This window comes from Panthera uncia (assembly GCF_023721935.1).
Source record: "Panthera uncia isolate 11264 chromosome A3 unlocalized genomic scaffold, Puncia_PCG_1.0 HiC_scaffold_11, whole genome shotgun sequence".
Taxonomy (NCBI): Eukaryota; Metazoa; Chordata; class Mammalia; order Carnivora; family Felidae; genus Panthera; species Panthera uncia.
The window spans coordinates 87708590-87729518 of NW_026057578.1; the positions used below are offsets into that span (position 1 = coordinate 87708590).

Genomic DNA, 20929 nt, shown 5'->3' on the forward strand with positions numbered 1-20929 from the left:
TTCACGAGAGAAATTCTTTATTACTTTATCAGTTCTAAAATATCATCTTCTTTAAAAAAACTTAAGACTGAATGACAGATTATTTCCTTTACTGTTGTAAATACTGCAAATTTCTCATCAAAGAGGTAAGTATCAATGTAATTTTTCCTTAAGTTTGAACACATGAGGGAGGAATGAAGCAGATTATAAACCTCATTTGATCTGATCTTATAAAAAAGTCACTCCAGCTGTCTTCAGTCTTGCTCTATCCACAGAGAGATTTCCAGGATAGGTTTGTGTCATTCGGTCCATCCACAATAGGCTGGATAGGATAGTCCGTAGTAAGTGCCAGGATACCACCTTTTATTCTGGGCTACTTGACTGGCATTTGGCATTACATTCCAAGAGTACCTCAATTGTGAATAGTCCTCTCCAGGGGGCCCAGGAGGAGGGATATGGCCTCTCTGGGAAACGTTCTGATTCTGTGAAAATTTTCTTAAACAAACAAACAAACAAAAAAGCAATTAATTATTATTAGTTTAATAAAATATATAATAAGCTTTATAAAATAATACATAGATATTCTGGCTCTACTGTTTTCTACCTGTATAACCTTAGCAGGTAAGTTGCTTAATCTTTGGATTTCTTAGTTCTTTATAAAATGGAGCCAATACCTTCCACCTTCATGGGTTGTTTTCAAGGTAAATTAAGACAACGTAATTAAATTACCTACCACAACACCTTGGCACATGGTAGGTTTCCAGGAGCCATTCCACTTTTCCCTACACAGATAAATGCCCACACTTTTCTAATCAAATACTTTCTCCCCAAGTCTGGCAGAGTTGACATGAGACAGAATAAGGTATTTATTTTTAAAAACAGGAAGCTGCTTTCACTTTAAATACATATGTAAATTAGTTATAAAGTATAGAATTCTAATTATGGGACATGTAACAAATGTGGAACATTAAGATTGAAGTTTAATTGTTTCAAAAGCAAGATCAGTAAATATATCATACTGGAGTTTCACTACTTTCTCTATAATCTGTATTTACTCTTAAATAACACCCTTCCTTATTCTGTAAACTTTACCACTATTAATGCAGCCTAAGAATGCAAGATCCTTTTTGGTAATCACATCAAATTGTTGGCTTAAACGAAGTTTAGAATCAATGAAATTTTCTAAGGCATTTTTCAACTGCCTCTGAAAAGTCACATATTCCCCCATCTTGTACTTGATTTTTTAGCTCTAAATGCAAAATATGGAGCAAATGATACCTCCTGGTTGACACTGATCATCCAGAAAACATCAATTCCTCACCATTGCTATGTGTTTGCACTAAATTATGATATAAATTTCTATTTCAATTCCAGAAAAGTAGACAGAAGAGATACCTTACTGACTGCTGCAGATCTTGGGTCTGGCTGTGGAAATGCCAAGAAGGTACTGGATAGCCTTGGGTCTGATGTAGGTTATACCTCTGTCCTTGGTTAACAGACTTAATAGTGGTGTGGACTGGTTCCATCATATGTGTTGCGGCTTCAAAACCACTTGATCTGGATACACTGGAATCCCAACTCCTCAAAGAGAACATTTCCACACGGTATTACTGGTTTCCAAATTTAGTAGCCAATTTAGTAACTACATTTTGGTCCATGAAAATAACAATGCCATCCTCCCCCACTTCTCTCCTTGTTTAGATTCCCCAAGCAAGTAAGTAAGCTTCAGGGAGAGTGGATATGTACAGCTGAAATAATCTACAAACATATCTCCCTAACCACAAACCTCACATAAAAAATGCAACGTACCTTCTGATGGGGCCCTTCTGAAGGTCTTCAATATAGTTTTGTCTTTCCAAGCAATGTCCACGGCACCTATTGAATACTGAGGAGTGGATGAACTGTTAGAAATAACTGTACAAAAAACAAGTCTTTTACAGAGAAAGTAGATCAAAGCTGAAATCCACTGACGAATTATTCAAGCTGTTAATACCTCACTATTTCCAGATATATCCCTTTATAAACTTTTGGCAAAAGACTGTATTATGTCACAGCAAATGAATTACAAACATTTCTTTTTTCCAAAATTTGAGAAATACATCTACATTTCCACCTTCAACTTTTATAAAAAGGGAAAAATAGTGACAACACTCATACTTACATTCAATTGCATCATCTGGCCTCATGCCTTCTACATCAATCAAATATCTAACAAAACAACATAATTGAGTCATTTATATGTAAGAAGAAAGAAATCAAGTTTATTCAAAAGAGGTCCAATTTCATTTACAAATACAGATATAAAAACCCTAAGAAAGTATCAGCACATCTAATCCAATAATTATTCAAGAATGATATACTATGACCACAAAAAGACTTCATTCCAAGGATGCAAGGATGACCCAACTTTAGAAAATCTATTAATGTAATTAACAATTTAGTTAGTAAGTGAAAGAAGAAAATACAGGACCAAATTGGTACTTGTTAAAAAGGCATCTGATAAAATACAATAGTCCTTTTTGATCAAAATGTTTTATATACTAGAAACAGAAGACTTACTTAATGTGACAGAGTATTTATTAGGAACCAACAAATAGGAAAAAACAAATTGGGAAAAATATTAACATTGTATCTAAACAATGCTATCTAACCAACTGTAAAGGGCCAGAAGCTTAGGAGTCACCACCACTGTCAGCCATTTCTTCCTCACCCTCATCTTCAACCCACAAATCCTAAAGATGATATTACCTGAGTATCTCTAGAATATGTCCACAACTTTCTACCAAAATGACCACCACACCCTCGTCCAAGTTACCATCATGCCCTGGTTTCTACAAAAGCCTAACCTATCTTCTTGTTTCCACCTGCAGTGTAATCTCTACTCAGCAAAATAATCACTTGAAAATCCAAATTTGATTATATTCTCCACACCCTTAACAAAAAAAAGTTCAATGGTTTTCGATTACTCTGAAGATCAAGTCTAAAACCTTAAACACAGACCTGCATGATCTAGTTCCTCCCCACACTCCATTTTAAACCTTTTTTTAAGTAATCTCTACATCCAATATGGGGCTTGAACTCACAAACCCAAGATCGAGTTGTATGCCCTTCTGACTGAACCAGCCAGATGCCCCTACAGCTCTATTTTAAACTTAAAAAAAAAAAAAAAAAAGTAATCTCGGGGTGCCGACGTGGCTCAGACGGATAAGCATCCAAATTTCAGCTCAGGGTCACGAGATCAAGCCCCACGTTGAGCTCCCCAGAGTGTGGAGACTGCTTAAGATTCTCTCTCCGTGTCTCTCTGCCCCCACCCCCTGCTTGCACACTCTAAAATTAAAAAAAAAAAAAAAAAGTGAAAGTAATCTCTCTACACCCAACGTAAGCCTCAAGTTCATGACTCCAAAATCAAGAGTCACATGCGCCTCTGAATGAGCCAGCCAGGTGCCCCTCCGGCTCAAACTCATGACCCCGAGATCAAGAGTCACTTGCTCTACCGACTTAGCCAGCCAGGTGCTCCCCGCTACCTTTTTTTTTTGAACTTCAGCTCCATTTTAACACCATACTTCCCATGGCCCAGCCTCTCTGGCTTGTTCCTCCAACACAGCATACGCTTTCCTATTATCGGTCCTTGCTGTTCCTTATGCCCAGAATTCTCTCCCCAGAGTCCCTAATAGGTTAATACCTCATCATCCTTCAGATATCAGCTCCAACATCCCCACAGAAACTTTCTGTAATCTCCATGCTAAAGTCAAATCCTCCCTATTAATATGCCCTCCATGAACCATGTCCCTCTCCTTCTTGGCATTTGTCAGAGTTGTAATTCCACATGCATTTGTGTGATTCTTGCATGTCTATTCTCTCTCTAGACTTGTTAGAGTTCCCGAAGGCCAAGTCAAGTCTCTCAAGTCTTTCTGCCAGCGTCTAGCACAGTGCTTACACATAACAGATGCTCAGTAAGTGCTTTCTGAATGAATAGAAGTCAGTCCAGTGCAGCAGTCCTCGAAAAGCATAAAAGCATCAACTTCTGATTCAGAAATTCCATTCTGACTAAAATTATCTCAAAAAATAGCATATATATCCAAATTTGTTCGTATAGGAATGTTCAATAATTCAATGTTTTAAATATCAAGAATTTCTGACTTTTATGTTCATCAGTAAACAAAGCAATACAGCCTTTAAAAAAGAATGAGGGGCACCTGGGTGGCTCAGTCAGTTAAACCTCCGACTTTGGCTCAGGGCATGATCTCGTGGTTCATGGGTTCCAGCCCGGTATCGGGCTCTGTGCTGACAGCTCGGAGCCTGGAGGCTGCTTTGGATTCTGTGTCTCCCTCTTTCTCTCTCTCCCCCTCCCCCACTTGTGCTCTCTCTCTCAAAAATAAACATTTTTTAAAAAATTTTAAGAATGAGGTTCCCAAATACTTTCACAGGAAGATGTTCACCATGTTATATTATAAAACAGGATGTCTAAATATTATACTGTTAAATTACACATATATGCTTATTATCTGTCTGCATTTTTAAAGTCTGAAAAAATACGTATTCACTTGTTGCTGGTGGTAATCTTTGGGTGGGGAGCAAGACTTCTTTCTATTTCACACATTTCAAAGCTGACTGTATTTTTTGCAACTGGCTTGCACCTACTATTGTACACGAAGCAACCTAAACACAGTCTGTCTCTTGGGGTTGGCAACTCACCTGCAGATGAGATAGCCAGTCCTGTTTAAACCATGAGTACAATGAACACCAATAAGTTTGTCTACAAAACAAGGAATACAGAGTTAAATAGGTGATGTAGATACACTAAAAACAAGTTCTACAATTTTCTTTAGAGTACCATTTATTAGTTACCATAGCACTACCACTACCCTGAAAAGGAATAACTGATGAGGAGTGAGTAATTTTAGGAACACACTAATAAAGAATCATCTAACATAAAGTCAAAATTCATGGTCTGGGAAATTTTGCTTCACCCCTCTTACATGCAGTCGTGTAAACTGGAGATGGCCTGGTCAGGTAAAATGGCACCAAGACGAACCCAGCTGTCTTAATCTAGAATGCCTATCAGTAACTGATTAAATATAGAAAACGGGAGTGAAAAAGAAAACAGGCCACAAGAAAAATGAAATTTGTTTCTGAGTGAAATGAATGGAATGCTGTACTTTCGATGCTGAATATTAAAAAGAATAGTTTGGGTGGGACTCATGAGTTCCCAAAGCACTTCCATTCCTCTGTCATTTGCTGCTCCACACATGCCACAGTCTATGTGCCCGTGAAGCCCCCAGTTGAGCAGCACTGTCAGTATTTTCCAGTGAAAAAAGCAAGAACGGGGGTGCCTAGGTGGTTCAATCGGTTAAGTGACTGACTTTGGCTCAGGTCATGACCTCATGGTTCATGGGGATCCTGCGTGGGGATCTGTGCTGACAGCTCGGAGCCCGGAGCCTCCTTCCAATTCTGTGTCTCCCTCTCTCTCTCTGCCCCTCCCCTGCTTGTGCCCTGTCTGTCTGTCTCTCTCTAAACATTAGAAAAATTAAAAAAGAAAGAAAAAGTGAGAACTGGAGACGTAAGGCCAAGCTGCACAGCAGGCAGAGAGAACAAAGACTAGGATCAAATCTAAGATTTTTCCAACTGTGCCACAGTATTTCTTAGTCCATCATTTAAAAAATTATATAAGGGGGCGCCTGGGTGGCTCAGTCGGTTGGGCGGCCGACTTCGGCTCAGGTCATGATCTCGCGGTCCGTGAGTTCGAGCCCCGCGTCGGGCTTTGTGCTGACAGCTCAGAGCCTGGAGCTTGTTTCAGATTCTGTCTCCCTCTCTCTGACCCTCCCCCGTTCATGCTCTGTCTCTCTCTGTCTCAAAAATAAATAAATGTTAAAAAAAAATTTTTTTAAACTATGTAAGAAGTTAAATAAAAAACAATCACGTGTAGTTGATCTCGGCAAAATTTATGTCTGTGACTAGGAAGTGTCTGGTAGGAAAGCACATGGCCTCCCCTGCCTGGGTGACCACCTCCCTACCTCTAAATCTCATCTATTTCAAGTGATTCTCCATATGGAATATGTTAACTTAAAATACAAACTCACAGGGTTGCTCCCTTGCTGAAAAACCTCCATTTAGCACAGAATAAAGCCCAAACTTTTAACACAGCATTTAGAACTCTTCATAAACAGTACCATCAACCTGGCTCTCCAACTGAACCGTAAGCCCACAAGAATTTGAACTAGGACTTACAAGGACCTAGGTGACCCACCTCTTCCTGCCTCTGCCAACCTCCCAGATCCCATTTTCTACTGCTCTGCCTTCACACCTTCCGCATTCCAGCTACACTGGCCTCCTTCCTATTCCTCAAACATTCTGGGCACAGTCATGCCTCAGGGACTTTTGCACCTACTATTCCCTCTGCTTTGGAATACTCTGTCTCCCCCACCCCCCAAATATCCAATGGCTCCTCACTCCTTTTAAGGCTCTACTCAAATGACATCTTAATAGAGAGGCCTCCCCTGATCACCCAACACATTCCCTCACTTCTGTGTCCTATCTGTTTTTTTCCAAAGCACTTCTCACCATCTGACATTTCAGAGTTACTTATTTATCCCTCTCCCCCACTAGAACGCAAAGCATAAAAGAGCAAGAGCTTTCTTCTGTTCCTGCTTCCCAGAACAGTGCCTTCAACTTCGAAGGTGTCCTCTAAATACCTGTTGAAAATGAACATATGAATTCTATACCTTTTCACACGACCCTCTAGTCACACCAGAGGCTGCCGCTCCCCGGCACAAGTTCACGCCCTGTGCCTTTTGCACTTGTTCCCCAAACCTGGGCTGTCCTTTCCTCATTCTGGCAAAGTCCTCTTCCCCACAGCCCAACTCAAATGCTCCTGTCTCCTCGGTCAGGCCTTCCTCAACCTCTCCTCCATATTCCTGTTGCACTTAATTCTTCTGTTATAATTAATCCATTGTCTTAATTACCACATGTTTATCTTCCTAGGGAAGTTTCTAATGAACAGAGAATGCTATCACCTCTGTATCCCATGCCCTACCAACAAACCTCAGTGTTTACTGACTCCATTTATTTTCTGAGTCTCTACCAGTTCTAGGGAGTGGACAGTGTAGTGTCCTCCTCTTCTTCAGGGAGCCTGGAATCTGTGGGAGGGGACGCTTAGAACAGAGGTAGACAAAATGGATCATAAACAAGGTCCCAAGACTTCTAGAGCAGAGAGCACAGTGAAGTCAGCACCATACAGGCAGAAGACCAACATGGTGTAACACGTGAACAAACAAGATTTACAAACGTGTTCACGTGTACTCATAAGGATCTTCTAACCCTCGCAGAACAGATGGGATACTATCTACAGTTCCACACAAAGGAGCCCTGAAGCAGCGAGTAGGCTGGCCGCTGCACCCTAACATCTTACACAGTCATGTTTCTGACACAAGTTAATATAAATCAGATTATTTACCTCCTCCATAAATGACGTGGCTGTCAGAAGCAAGGCCAAGCCCATGAAGTTTTAAAGTTAAAGTACAGGGAAGATCTGGGAACAAGGCTTAAGATATTTAAGTGCTAATGCCTGCATTAGGCAACCACGTTACAGTGTGAAAAATTATCTTAAAATTCTTGTCTCTTTCTATCTGTCATCTCCCAGCCCCTATCTTCTCACCTGCATCTCTATTCTTTCTCCCCTACTTCCTGTTTGTGTGTGTATGTGTACATATGTGGAATATTTACTGTCATATTTATGTAATAAAGCATACACTCCTCAAGCTAAATTTAGAAAGAGAACAAAATGAACACTTTTTCCTGCAGGTCGGTGGCTTTTCAAAGACAAAAGATTCCTCAGTCTTAAAATATAGCAAATACCACATTCTTTCTGATGGCCAGGTGCCGGAAATAGTTAAGCGTATCCTTAAAATTAAGACACTAATAGCTTAATAAGATCTATTTTCAACAGAGTAAGGTAGATCTTAAAGCAGAAATACGAAACACCAGCCTTTTAAAGTTCTTCCTGTCTGAATAAGAGGTGGTAGTGTCCTTCCTCAGTTGTATCCAAAGTGGAAAAAGAGCAGAAACATCTTAAATATGCATGATGAGGATGCCACTGCACTGATGCACTTTGCTTTGCTTCTAGGGGTCTGTATCATTCCAAACCTTTTCCTTTTGGTGTCTCTTTTATAGACCCTAAGACGTTGAGATTTTTTCCCCCTTGTTTTCAGTGTAAGGTCACACAAGCCACACTCCCATACGCTTTGACGCAATACATCAGTTCTTAACCTTTCCCCCGCAACTCTTACCTCTGAACCAATGAATAAAAGAATGTGTTTATTATGTATTTCCCATTCAAAAGTTTTAAAGAGATGAGTAAGCTAGTTCACATTTTTCATTAAAACCACTTTTCAAACTAAATTGTTTATTTGTGACCATACAAGGAAAAACTCACTCTATTAGCACCATCTGACGTTTCTACCTTAACATTATCAAACACAACAGGCCTAACGTTAAAACTAAAAATTCCAACCCCATTCAATATGCATACCAATGTTCAAGGAAGAGGGGAAAAAAAAAAAAAAAAAACAACAAACTCACCATTGTCTTTATTTTCCTTCAAAAACTCATTAACAGCACATTTGAATTTAAAAATAGTGTCATCATCAGGCACCTGATGCCCAGTTGTATAAATTTTTAAGTAAGGAATAGTTTCTGGTAAGTCCTATAAGGCAAAACCATGAAAATGCATATTATTTCATTTGTAAGTAAAGAATTAAAAATTAGAGAAGCCAGAATATAGACCAAGAGGTTACAATAAACATAGTTTATCAGTAATTCTGATAAAAAAGACATTTTTTCCCAAGCTGCTTCAACCAGGAAGTATCATCTGATTTTTAGTAAATCTACAGAATGGGGGGAAAAGAAATGAAACCTACAGAATGGGTAGTCAATAGGATACAAAACTGAAAGCCAAGTCCATTTAAATGAATGCATAAAAACTAAAAATTATATGAATAGTTCTACTTAATATTTTGTATTTTGAGAGTCATAAAGCCGCTGTGATTTAAGTAGAATAGTAGAACAGAGTCAGAAAAACTTGGATTTGAACTGTGAGACTGAGCAAATTTCAGGCACTGTTGAGAGCTGGTATTCTCAGGGGCAGGAGAAATTAGACACCAATAAAAGAAGAGGTTAAGTGAAAATCCTATGGTTCTGACTTTAAATGGAAAGTACCAGCATGAATCTATGATTTATTTTATATTAAAAACAAACACATATTTCCTAGTTCTGATCACAGAAAAAGCCTACAAACAACTGATGTCATATTCAGGAGCCATACTCAGAAGCTCCAACTGGGCAAAGATAGGGCCTCAATTTGTGCCTCAAGGAGAATAACTTCATTGAAGTCCAAAATGGTACAAAAAGTAAATAAATAAAACTCACTGGTCACCATCAGAGGATATTAGTGGATCAACTCATTATTTTGACACCTGTTAAATAAAAGGAAAGAAGCACATGCCTCTACAACTAGGCAACCAAACAGATGATGAGGGAAGCTTCTCTCGATAGAAATATGCCCAGCTAATAAATGAACAAGGGACAGAATTCACTATTTTTGAAGCCCCAAATGAATTAATGCATGTGGGTATCAGTCATCAGTGACTGTAATACCACAGAAAAAGATAATCACTTACAGGTCGGTCTGCACAGAAGAACACATCATAACCTATGAAACTGTCTCGCAAAAAAAAATAAAAAATAAGTCTAATCTGGTCAAGCCTCTGGGTCCAACTACCAATTTATAGGAAATAAAAGACTGAAGACTATGTTAACACATGGGGAGGAAATCATCAAATCTAGATAGAACAAACTGGTTTCTTCAAAAATTAAAACTCAAGGGGGGAGAAAAAAAGTATGTGAGAGAGACATGGAAGGAGAACTTACAGATTAAATAAGACTTCAGAGACCTAATAATCAAAGGCAAAGGGTGAATCTTATTTGGATTTAATTCAAACTTTTTTTTCTTTTTTTATGTTTATTTATTTTTGAGAGAGAGAGAGACAGAGTGTAAGCAGGGGAAGGGCAGAGAGAGAGATAGGGAGACACAGAATCCAAAGCAGGCTCCAGGCTCTGAGCTGTCAGCACAGAGCCAGATGCAAGGCTTGAACTCACAAACCATGAGATCATGACCTGAGCCGAAGTCAGACGCTTAGCCGACTGAGCCACCCAGGCGCCCCTTAATTCAAACTCTTAAAAAACATTTTTATGACATTTAGAAGAACTGAAAATTTGAGCACTGACTGGATATTTGATGTTAAATAATGACAGGAATAAAAGTCGTATATTTTAAATATATATACAAAAAATGTACAGGTGAAATTATATGCTATATAATACATGGGATCTGCTTCAAAATTATATGGAATGGGGTGAAACCAGAAGGTGTACAGATGAAACCCGACAGCATCAATTAATAAAGATTAAAGCTGGATGAGTTCATGGGTGTACAATGAATGCCCACAGTATTATGCCTACTTCTGTGTATGTTTAAAAGTTGTGGTAATTATTTAAAAAATGACACTGGAGGGGTGCCTGGGTGGCTCAGTTGGTTAAGCGTCCGACTTCAGCTCAGATCATGATCTCACGGTTCTTGAGTTCAAGCCCCACATCAGGCTCTGTGCTGACAGCTCAGAGCCTGGAGCCTGCTTCAGATTCTGTGTCTCCCTCTCTCTTTGCCCCTCCCCTGCTCATGCTGTCTCTGTGTCTCTCTCTCTCTCTGTCTCTCTCAAAAATAAATAATAAAACATTAAAACCAAGAAACAAACATGCAAAAAACGACACTGGAAAAGTTTGGTGGTCTCAAAGGTTTCTAAACATAGAACTACCATATGATCCAATAACTGCACTCCTACCTAGACATGTAAAGGAGGTGAAAGCAGGAATCTGAACAACTATTGGTACATCAATGTTCACAGCAGTATTATTCACAGTAGCCAAAAGGTGGAAACAACTCAAGTGTGCATCAACATGTGAAGAGAGAAACAAAATATGGAATATTACTCAGCCGTGACAAGGAATGACATTTTGTTACATGTGTGAAACTTGAAAACATTATGTTTAGTGAAGTAGGTGAGACACAAAAGGACAAACATTGTATGGTTCCACTCCAGAGAGTAGCATACAGGTTACCTCCGCAGGAAGAGGAAATGACATGATTGTTTAATGAGTGCAGTTTTTGTTTAGGATGATGAAAAAGTTTTGGTTATAGGCAGCGATGATGGTGACACAATGTTGTGAATGTATTTAATGCCACAGAATTAGACACTTATGAATGGTTAAAATGATATTTACGTACAACTGGCCACACACACACACACAAAAACAGGAATAACTGAATTTAAGTGTCAATTCTTCCTTTTTTGAGCCTCAGATTCATCATCTGTAAGATAAGCAGTTGTGATCATCTATCCTCTGAGCTTAGTGCAGAGCAAGCACTCAGCAGATACCAGAACTACTATACTTCATCAGCAAAGGACTGTTGTGAAGATTAACTATGATAAGGTATGTAAAAGTACTTTTCAAATGGCAGACTGTTTTACAAATCTATTTTCTAAATTTTTTAATTTATTTTGAGAGAGAGAAAGAGCATGAGCAGGGGAGGAGGGCCAGAGAGACAGAGACAGAGAATCCCAAGCAGGCTCCGCACTGCCAGCAAAGAGCCCGATGCGGGACTCGAACTCACAAAACGTGAGATCATGAACTGAGCTAAAACCAAGAGTCAGATGCTTAACCGACTGAGCCACCCAGGCCCCCTACAAGTATTAATAAACGTTTAGTGTTACTGTCGTCCAAGGCCACGAAATTGGTCAGAAGGATAATTCCCTCACACTGATATGTCACATGGGCCAACAGATTATATGGGGTTCTGTTTTTTATCAGAGATATTAGGAAAAGGAAAGCATAAAACTTAGAGCTAATAGTGGTCTTTTACCATGATGTTTACATGCTCAGTCAACTGCTTAAAATAAATGCTAAAGACACAGTGGATATTTACTTCTTTTCTTTTAGGCTGCTACTATTCTTACTAAAAATTTATTTCATTTTCAAAATGTGGAACATGGAAGCTTATAGAATTTCTTAAGTACACACAGAGCCAACATTACAGTTCAATTCATGTCTTTAATCTCATTTTGAGACACCAATTAGAAGTATGTACTTAAGGAAACCGTTAACTTCCTTTTTTGAACTATTACCCGTGAAAATAAGCCAGGATTCACCTTAGTGTAAGATGATAACTACTGAATTACTAAGAATTATTATCGTATTGGAAAGTCGGTCCTTTTCAGTTAAAGGTTCCATTTACCTCTGGTTTATAATAGCGATGAGTGTATGTTAAGTCAATAATCAGTCCAAGTTCTTCATTCTGTTTTTGGAGTTTGTTAAAAAGATCCAAGGGGGAAAAACGTTCTTCTGGAGCAAGGTGCTTTTCAAAACTCTGTTAGAGAGAATGAAAGAAAAAGCAAACATGTGCTTAAAATCCTTTTCCATTCATTCAAGCCCTGTGATGCTAACACACAATGAGATTCAAAGAAAAGTTTCCACTCTGCTGGAATTTATAAGCTAGATTACAATCTTTTCTTCCAGAGATGAGGCGGGAGAAAGTAAGCTCATTTCTATGTATTTATTTCTGTGTTTACTTGTCTCATGTTGATCTCCTAACCAGACTGCAACTGCCAGAAGGCAGAGACTGCATCAATTCTGTCCAGCAAATCTTCGGCTCCACCTGGCGCATCTATAACTACTTCTAAATACTTCCTGAATACTTCTCTATATGAAGGGTGGCTTCTATTGCTAAATATTCTTTTACATATTTGGCTTATTCACCTACTCTGCTCATTGATCTGTTTGGTTATTCAAATGTCAGCCACATACTTTTTTTAAATTAATAGACTAGTTTTTAGAGCAGTTTTAGCTTCAGAGCAAAACTGAGCAGAAAGTAGAGTTTCTTCTTATACCCTCTCTCCTTTACCCCACACAACTTTCCCCACCATCGACATTCCATACCTGTAAGGTCCATGTGTTACAATCGATGAACCAACATGGACATGTCATTTTCAAAGTCCACAATTTACATTACAAATCACTTTGTGTTGTACAGTCTACTGGTTTTGACCAAAGAATAACGACACGTGTTTCTACTTACAGTATCACACAGAATAGTTTCCCTGCCCTAAAAATTGCCTGTGCTCAACACTTTTAACACAGCTTCCTATCTGACAGGGCTCCATGATCCCCTTCTCCCAGTATTCTTCTTTTTCAGAATTTTCCTGGCTATTTAGGTTTATTTTTCTCTATGAGTTTTAGAATCAATCTATTTGAGATGATGTTAAATTTATAATAAGTTAACTTAGGAATATTTGCCAGTTTGATGATATTAAGTCTTCCATGTAAAACTGTAAAAGTGTTGAAGAGTATATTAATTACAATGAGGCATATAATCTCTCCAGTAAGCTTCTTGCAGACTTGGAGCTGATGAATCAAATATCCTGTCCAGTCATGTGAACAACAACTAACTTTAGGAAGCCTTCCTGTCTGTTACCATTTCCCCCTCCTTTGAATTCCTAGGTATTTCTTGCCATGGCATTCATGTGACACTTGACATACTCTATTTCATATTCCAGTATGCATAAGAAGTGACTGTCAAGTGACTGCTTTTCTTTGGGTGACTTCCATAAAACACACAGGAACTCAATGTCACGTTTTGCTTCCTAACTCTACAGCATGAAAAGGAACTGCACTCGGGCGGGGCGGGGGGGGGGGGTATGCAGCTCTGTAATCCCCTGTACAGTGCCTAAACAATCCCAATGCTGAGCCAGATAACCTGAGTATACAGAGCTAGGAGGAGGCTTTTTGTCATGACATCATACAGGAAAGATCTGTGGCTGTGTGGAGGAAGGGAAACAGAAGAGTCTTCCTGTTGTCTACCTTGCTGGTGTACTTTCAGGCAAGGGGCTAAGCAGGGGCCCTTGTGGAAGCTCGGGAATCCACTTTTAGAGACCATTGGGTAAGGAGTTGAGGAATCAGGACAACTGCACAGAGAAAAGGAGGAATATAGGAGATAATTCGCAGCAGCTCCAAATGGGGGCTGGGAATGTCCATTCAATAAATATTTGTTAATGTTTACTATATGCCAAACATTATGCTTGGTGTTGATGGATGTGAATAAGAGCCATAAGATTATCTTTATGAGAAGACTAGTTTTTAAGTCCAGAGATGCAGAAGAACTGACACAGTAGATGAAAAAGGAACCCTGACCTATGAGTCACAAATTAAATAAAATCTCAACACATTCAAAGTAGCTTTTCCAGATACCAATCCATGCTATGCCGGGCAGTTTCATGAGTCTCTTCTTACCTTTTTTATATTGGTCAAATGCTTTCCTCACCTATTCCTTCCTCAGTTCTAACAAAGACACAGTTTTCAGAGTTTCCATGCTGAAATCACGACCTTGCTAATCAAGGGCTTTTTATTTTTTAGTTATGATGATGGGAGTGAAGTAGTCTACCATTTAGTAAATGGGGGTCACAGATGCTAGAAATCTTGCCAAATTCAGAACAGTCCTACAAATGTGTCTCACACCTGAATGACTTTTGAATGTCCTATTCAACACCTCATATAGGTGAAAAACTGCACATAGTTATCTAAGCCTTAGAACCTAACTCCATTTCACAAATAAACACAAGAGGTTTTCTGCAGAGTTTTAAAGTACATTGAATTTTCCAAGATAGTAATCACGTTTCAATCACGTAAAAATTGTACTTTGTTTTATTTGAAAATCTACTAAGAGCTGTTCACTATCATGGAAATTTCTGACAGGCAGTAAAACCCACCTAGATCGGTCTGCATTTGCAGTGTTTGTATTCATGCTGCAAGTAACCAACTACTTTTTTATTTCTAATATAGTCATGCCCAAACATTTACATATTGAAATTAATTACATATTACTTTACTGTAAGTTACTTTATCTTATTTAGTGTTTACATTATAACTAGAGCATAGGTTGACTTTTTTTCTTTAAAATTAAGTAGCGAAGTAGTATTTAACTATAACTATTTCAGGATACTAAAGGGGATACACAACGTACTTGTTATTAAAAAGGGAAAATGGAGGGGTGCCTGGCTGCTCACTCAGAAGAGCAAGCGACTCTTGACCACAGAGTCATGCATTTGGCCCCTGCACTGGGTAGATTACTAAAAAAAATAAAAATAAAAAATAATGAATAAAAACTTAAAAAAAAAAAAAAAAAGGGAAGATGGAGCATGTCAGGGTTGAGAACCAGCATTCTATATCATGAATTCAGATTTGTGAAAGAATACTGAATTAACTTTTGCTTACCTTTTTCAAAGGAACTTTGAAAGCAATGAAACGAGTCCCAGGCATCCGTTGTCCCACTGGAAGATAGTCTTTCCACCTATTAATACATTTTTTGTTAGCCGAATTTTATGTTAGCCTGTACCCCAGCATAGAATGATGGCTCCTTGTAAATGGACACCATAGCCCACACAGACGTTCCCCTCTTCTCCCTGCTTTGAATTTTGCTGTTCCATGGACTCAACCCCACCTAGTAACAACTTATACTTTTCTAGACACAGGCAACAAAACAGTGCACAGGTCTCAACAAATAAGGAACATCGAAAACCAGACTTGTCCAGTATTTTCGTATCCCCGATAAAACCTAGCCCAGTCCTGAATACTCTGGTGTCATTACTGTATACCTGTTGATCAAAAGTTTAAATTCAATTCTTTGACTTGACAGTTTATTTTCAGTCCTTACACAACTGGTGCCATCAAATGCAGTCAGTAGGGAACTTCAAGTTCACATTTTAAAAGAAAACCTGATAGAAAAGGGACTGTGAACTTCACTTAATAACGTTAGGAGTCACAGTGAAGTCATATTTGAGCTGACTTCTGTAGGATGAGCTAGTTAACTAAGGTGAATTCAGTATAGCTGAAGCATAGAAAGCGAGGACAGAAGTGGCACAAGATGGGGCTAGAAAAGCAAGGGAAGAGTCTAGTCTATGCAGACTCTTAAAGACCATGGTAAAGAGTTTCTTTTTATTCTTAAAACCATGTTTCTGATTGATGTTTATGGGCAATAGTCCAACTAGTCTATTAAAAAGACTTCCTGTGGGGTGCCTGGGTGGCTCACTTGGTTGAGCGTCCAACTTCGGCTCAGGTCATGATCTCACAGCTCATGAGTTGGAGCCCCACGTCGGGCGCTGTGTTGACAGCTCAGAGCCTGGAGTCTGCTTCAGATTCTGTGTCCCTCTCTCTCTGCCCTTCCCTCACTCATGCTCTCTCTTTCAAGAATAAATTTAAAAAAACATTAAAATTTAAAAAAATAAAAATAAATAACAAGACTTCTTGTGTGAAGAATGGATTGGAAAGAGACAAGAGTTAGATATATGTACACTACTTAGGACCTAACCGCAATAGATCAGGCAAGTTCTGTATTAGGATGCTGACAGAGTAAAGATATTCAGGAGATAAAATGAAGGGGACTTGATGTAGGAGATGGGAGGAAAGGAAGATTTCAAGGAATAAAAGAGTTCAATGCACACATGTGCAAAGTCTTAAAATTAATCATTTGCACAGAAGAAGCTATTTCAAATGAAACGTGTTAGGAAGCAAACCTATGCCCTCTGTGATTGCTGGAAACAATATAAATCAACTTTTTCGGAGGAAAGTTCGGATGTACTGGTGGGTTTTTTTCCACTCAAACTTGGTCCTCATTACTCACATTTGCTGTGTCAAAACAACACAGCTCGAGGAACTGAGGGAGACTCCAATTTGGTAATTAAGGGGTGTCCCCGACACTGGCAGTCAGTCCCATCTTAAAAAGCCATTCCTGTGCATTTTAACAGAGAAGCAATGGCCAGAGCCTCGCTTTTAACGGAATGGGGGGAGAAATCAGAACCCAGTTGCTGTGGGCGGAGCAGCGTGAGGATCCATGCCTCCCAGCTTGGGTGGACGGGCCAAGCGCGTCGCGGGGACAGATACAGGTAAGAGACCACAAGACATGGAGCCCAGGCCGCCGAGCGCCCAAGTGGAGGGCCACGCCCAGGGGCCAGGGCAGATTACCTTTCCGGGACGTGGTTTCCGCCCCTCTTCTTGGTGGAGCGACGTCCAGAGTACGCGCGTCCTTGGCCCCAGCCGCCGCGGGCATGATGCCACTGGCTCATGTAGGCCCCAAGATGCCTCCCACCCAACAGCAAGAGAGCCAAAGCCGCCAGTCCAGCGCCTACGGTGCCAGAACAAGATCCCGGAGCGGAAGCGCCTAGGCAGCAACCCACGCAGTTCCCAGGCCCCTTGCAACTGCGCACGCGCCACCGACAGTCGTGATGACGTCACCACGCTGGCTGACGGAGAAGTTTGAGTAGTAAACAGGAGTCAGAGAGCGACAGTGCCCTCCTAAGCTGGGGGTCGGTAGCGCAGGTTCGATGAGCGTGTAGACACCAGAATTCAAATAGTACAGGACATGGAATGAGGGTTAAGTCCCAGTGCCCCAGTTCCTTGTGTGGTTCTTCCAGGTATTTTCCAACTGCTTACATTCATACTTATTGTACATATATATATATATATATATATATATGTTTATTTGTAAATATATGGATATCTTTCATTTTGTACAAAAGGAGTATAGTATACATATCCTACAGTATATCTTGGGTACTGATTTTCCCAGTCAGTTTATGCATACATCCACTCTATTATTTTTAATGCCTGCTTTGCATAGTATTTCATTGATTATAAGAGCCATAATGTATATAACCAGTCCAATAATTGTTTTCAGGTGTTTTTTTTTTTTTTTTTTTTGGTCCTCTGTAACAGGCTGCAGTATGAATGCCCTTATATATGTATACAACTATATCTAAATCCCTAGAAGTAGAATTTCTGGAATGAATGATATGTTGGATTAAAATTTGGAAGGATACTTCCACATTACCCTCCAAAAATATTGTATCAACCTACACTCCCACTCACAGTGAAACTTTTATTGGGTTCTTATCATGCACCAGGTATCACATTAGAGGTTGACCTTAGGTCTGTAGGGTTTTAGAAAATACAACAAACAGACCGAAAGACAGGAGTGGAAGCTCAAGTCTAAGATTTCCACACAGTGTCAGGCATAGGGAACTGTACCTAGTAGAAAAAGTCTGAATTCTGCTATAATTTAAACAGAAAAGGACAGCATGTCCTACAGTAGGTATGGAGACAGACTAGAGTACTAATTCCAAGTTAAACTGTAGATAATTATAATAGCTAATTTTTTATTTGTATTCATTAGTTTCTAACTTGTGAAAGTGTCTTACATACACTTAGTAGTCTGGTACTGGGTAAACTGAGGGCCAGAAAGGTCAGAGTTATTGAATAAATGATCAAATGAATGGATAAAAAGATCACTATCTTTAACGTTTCTGGGACAGTCATATTCTAATCAAGTTTCAATCCACAAGCATTTACAATTTGGAAAACTTACACATAATTTAAAACAGGTCAATATTAGCAAATTGCTATTTGGAAAAAGAAAAGGTGTAAGTTAGCAGAGCATATTTGCAAACTTACAAATAGACACATTCAAATTTGGTGCTAAATCATAAAATATTCTTTTGGAATTTATTTAAAAAAAAAAAACAATATTCAATAGGCATTCAGTGGCCAAAAAGTATGAATGGTACATATATCTACAGACATGAGAATATATAAAATGTGACGTAAGTCTATCAGAAACCATAAGGTATATTGGTCTTGCACTTCTTCTTTTTTAATTTTTAAATTTTATTTATTTATTTTGAGAGACAGAGAGAGTGAGCAGGAGAGGGGCAGAGAAATATGGAGAGAGAGAATCCCAAGCAGGCTATGCACTGTCAGCATGAAGCCCAATGTGGGGCTTGCACTCACGAACTGTCAGATCATGAACTAAAGAGAACCAAGAGTCAGTTGCTCAACCGACTGAGCCACCCAGGCACCCCTGGTCTTGCACTTCTAATTTGCTACAAGACACAAACTCAGTTATAGTTCACGCAAGAAAATCCAGATGTAGGCATAACAGGATTTCCAGAAAATATGGGAACTAGAAAAGAGTAGGCCTTTGGATGGGAGTAGGTCCAACATGAGGTAAAAGAGTACCTTGGGATGCCTGGGTGGCTCAGTCAGTTGAGCATCTGACTCTTGATTTTGGCTTGAGTCATGATCCCAGGGTCGTGGGATGTAGCCCTGCATCAGGCCGTGCTGAGCATGGATGCTGCTTAAGATTCTCTCTCTCTCTCTCTCTCTCTCTCTCTCTCTCTCTCTCTTTCTCTCTCTCTCTCTCTCTCTCTCCTTCTCTCCCTCTCTCCCCGTCTCTCTTTCTCTCTCCCTCTCCTTCTGCCCCTCTCCTCCACTCACTCTCTGTCTCTAAAAAAAGAAAACAAAGAAAAGAAAAGAATGCCTTAATAGATATGTAGTATACTGGAATGGAAAATATAGGAGCAAGGGATATTTGGAACGCCAAACAGCTGAGTAGTTGACACTAACAAAATCTACTAGTATCTGGTAGGGCCCCAGGTACCAAACCTTTGGTGTTTGAGGGATTCTAGTCTTTAACCCAGTCAAAAAGTAACAAAAGGGGAAGTAAAGGAGAGCAGTAGCAGTAGCAGATGGACTGGATATGTTACACCAAGACAAGTCCTATTTATCCCAATGTCTGCAAAATGCAGGAAGAGGGTTTATAGGATAAGACCATACTCTAACCACAAATATAAGACTTTAGGTCAGGATAGGGCTTGATGCTAAGTTCCAGAGTGTTTGACTAAAGCTTTTTAGGTTATTCCTCCTCCATTTTAGAAATTAAGATGATTCTGTAGGTTAAGTCAAATGGCTGAAAATCTGGAGAGAAGATAGAGAGGCTGGGAGCCAGGAAAGGCCTAACTAAGGGTCTGCTTAAGTAGAACTGAATATTGGAACTAGATATTTTAATATGTAAATATTTCACTGCTACCACAATTTGTGTTACTACACTTCCTCCAACCTTACAGCACTCACCCTAACCTGCAGCAGCTATAGATTCCCTTGATTTCCATAGGAACATAGAGAAAAGAGAAACTGGTCTGGCTTGCCTATTATTTCCTATATATTGTTAGCCTCACATTATATACTAATATCATAGAGGTAGGCTATTTGAGGTATGAGTCTTAGAGAAAAAAACGCTGGAAAACATTTATAAGCTTAAGCCATATCTCTATGCTGCAACACCCCTCACAATTTCTTCTCAGATAAGCATCATCCCCCATCACTGAACAAACTCATATCTCATAATAGGAAAAGTAGGCCTATAAATGAAACATTGTCTCTGGAGGTACCACCTGTGAGCTATCTTCTTGTGGGCTCTTGGCATCTTCTATCACGTACCTCCTACTCTTTGGCCACAGGGACTCTTTGGCCCAGAAAAGTCCATAGGTAGGCTGATCTGGGCACTCCTAAAAGCTTACCACTGAGGAAAATGACTTGATCCATAGATTTCCTCCCCCAAACCAGCTTACTTCACATAAAAAGCATTAGCAGTTCAAAACTAACTCACTTCATCACAGGGACAAGAGTGGTTAGTAAGAAAAGTACTAACCCGGGGAACAAAAACAGAGGTAATCCAGGCCAGTTCCAGCTGGCTGCAGACATCTTCCTTATGCTTGGGTGCACAGTGTAACTCACCACAGGGCCTTTCTCATGGACCCTTTTTAAGTGTCTCCACAAAATCCAGCAGGTTGATTAGTTCATGATGCTTCAAAAGAATCATCAAGAGAAAAACATGAGATATGTCTTACAATGCTGAATACCTTAAAAATACAAGGGAAAAAATATAGAAAAAATGGAGCATTTAAAAACAACTTATATCCTGTGAACATACCGATCAATGATATAAATGAGGTAATAT

At 39.4% G+C, this 20929-nt stretch overlaps 1 protein-coding gene and 1 long non-coding RNA gene across 4 annotated transcripts in view; one reads left to right on the forward strand and one right to left on the reverse strand.

Annotated features, from left to right (window-relative positions):
• The window catches only part of DUSP11 (dual specificity phosphatase 11), a 22323-nt gene continuing 1394 nt past the window's right edge, over positions 1 to 20929 (reverse strand). Inside the window, exons 2-10 of one of the 3 annotated variants that reach the window (XM_049651709.1) lie at positions 20621 to 20831; positions 15355 to 15430; positions 12323 to 12454; positions 8557 to 8680; positions 4675 to 4735; positions 2141 to 2187; positions 1789 to 1864; positions 1375 to 1560; positions 1 to 474 (exon numbers count right to left, since the gene is read on the reverse strand). In XM_049651709.1, the coding sequence (XP_049507666.1) occupies positions 279 to 474; positions 1375 to 1560; positions 1789 to 1864; positions 2141 to 2187; positions 4675 to 4735; positions 8557 to 8680; positions 12323 to 12454; positions 15355 to 15430; positions 20621 to 20673 (951 nt within the window). In that variant the 5' untranslated portion in view covers positions 20674 to 20831 and the 3' untranslated portion in view covers positions 1 to 278. Of the gene's footprint in view, positions 475 to 1374; positions 1561 to 1788; positions 1865 to 2140; positions 2188 to 4674; positions 4736 to 8556; positions 8681 to 12322; positions 12455 to 15354; positions 15431 to 17100; positions 17360 to 20620; positions 20832 to 20929 lie in introns of those variants that run through there. The other 2 variants (XM_049651708.1, XM_049651707.1) reach the window with 2 other exon arrangements.
• LOC125937113 (uncharacterized) lies at positions 11288 to 15759 on the forward strand. Its single transcript, XR_007462255.1, has 2 exons — positions 11288 to 11520; positions 15366 to 15759. It is a non-coding gene; the product is annotated as an uncharacterized LOC125937113 (long non-coding RNA).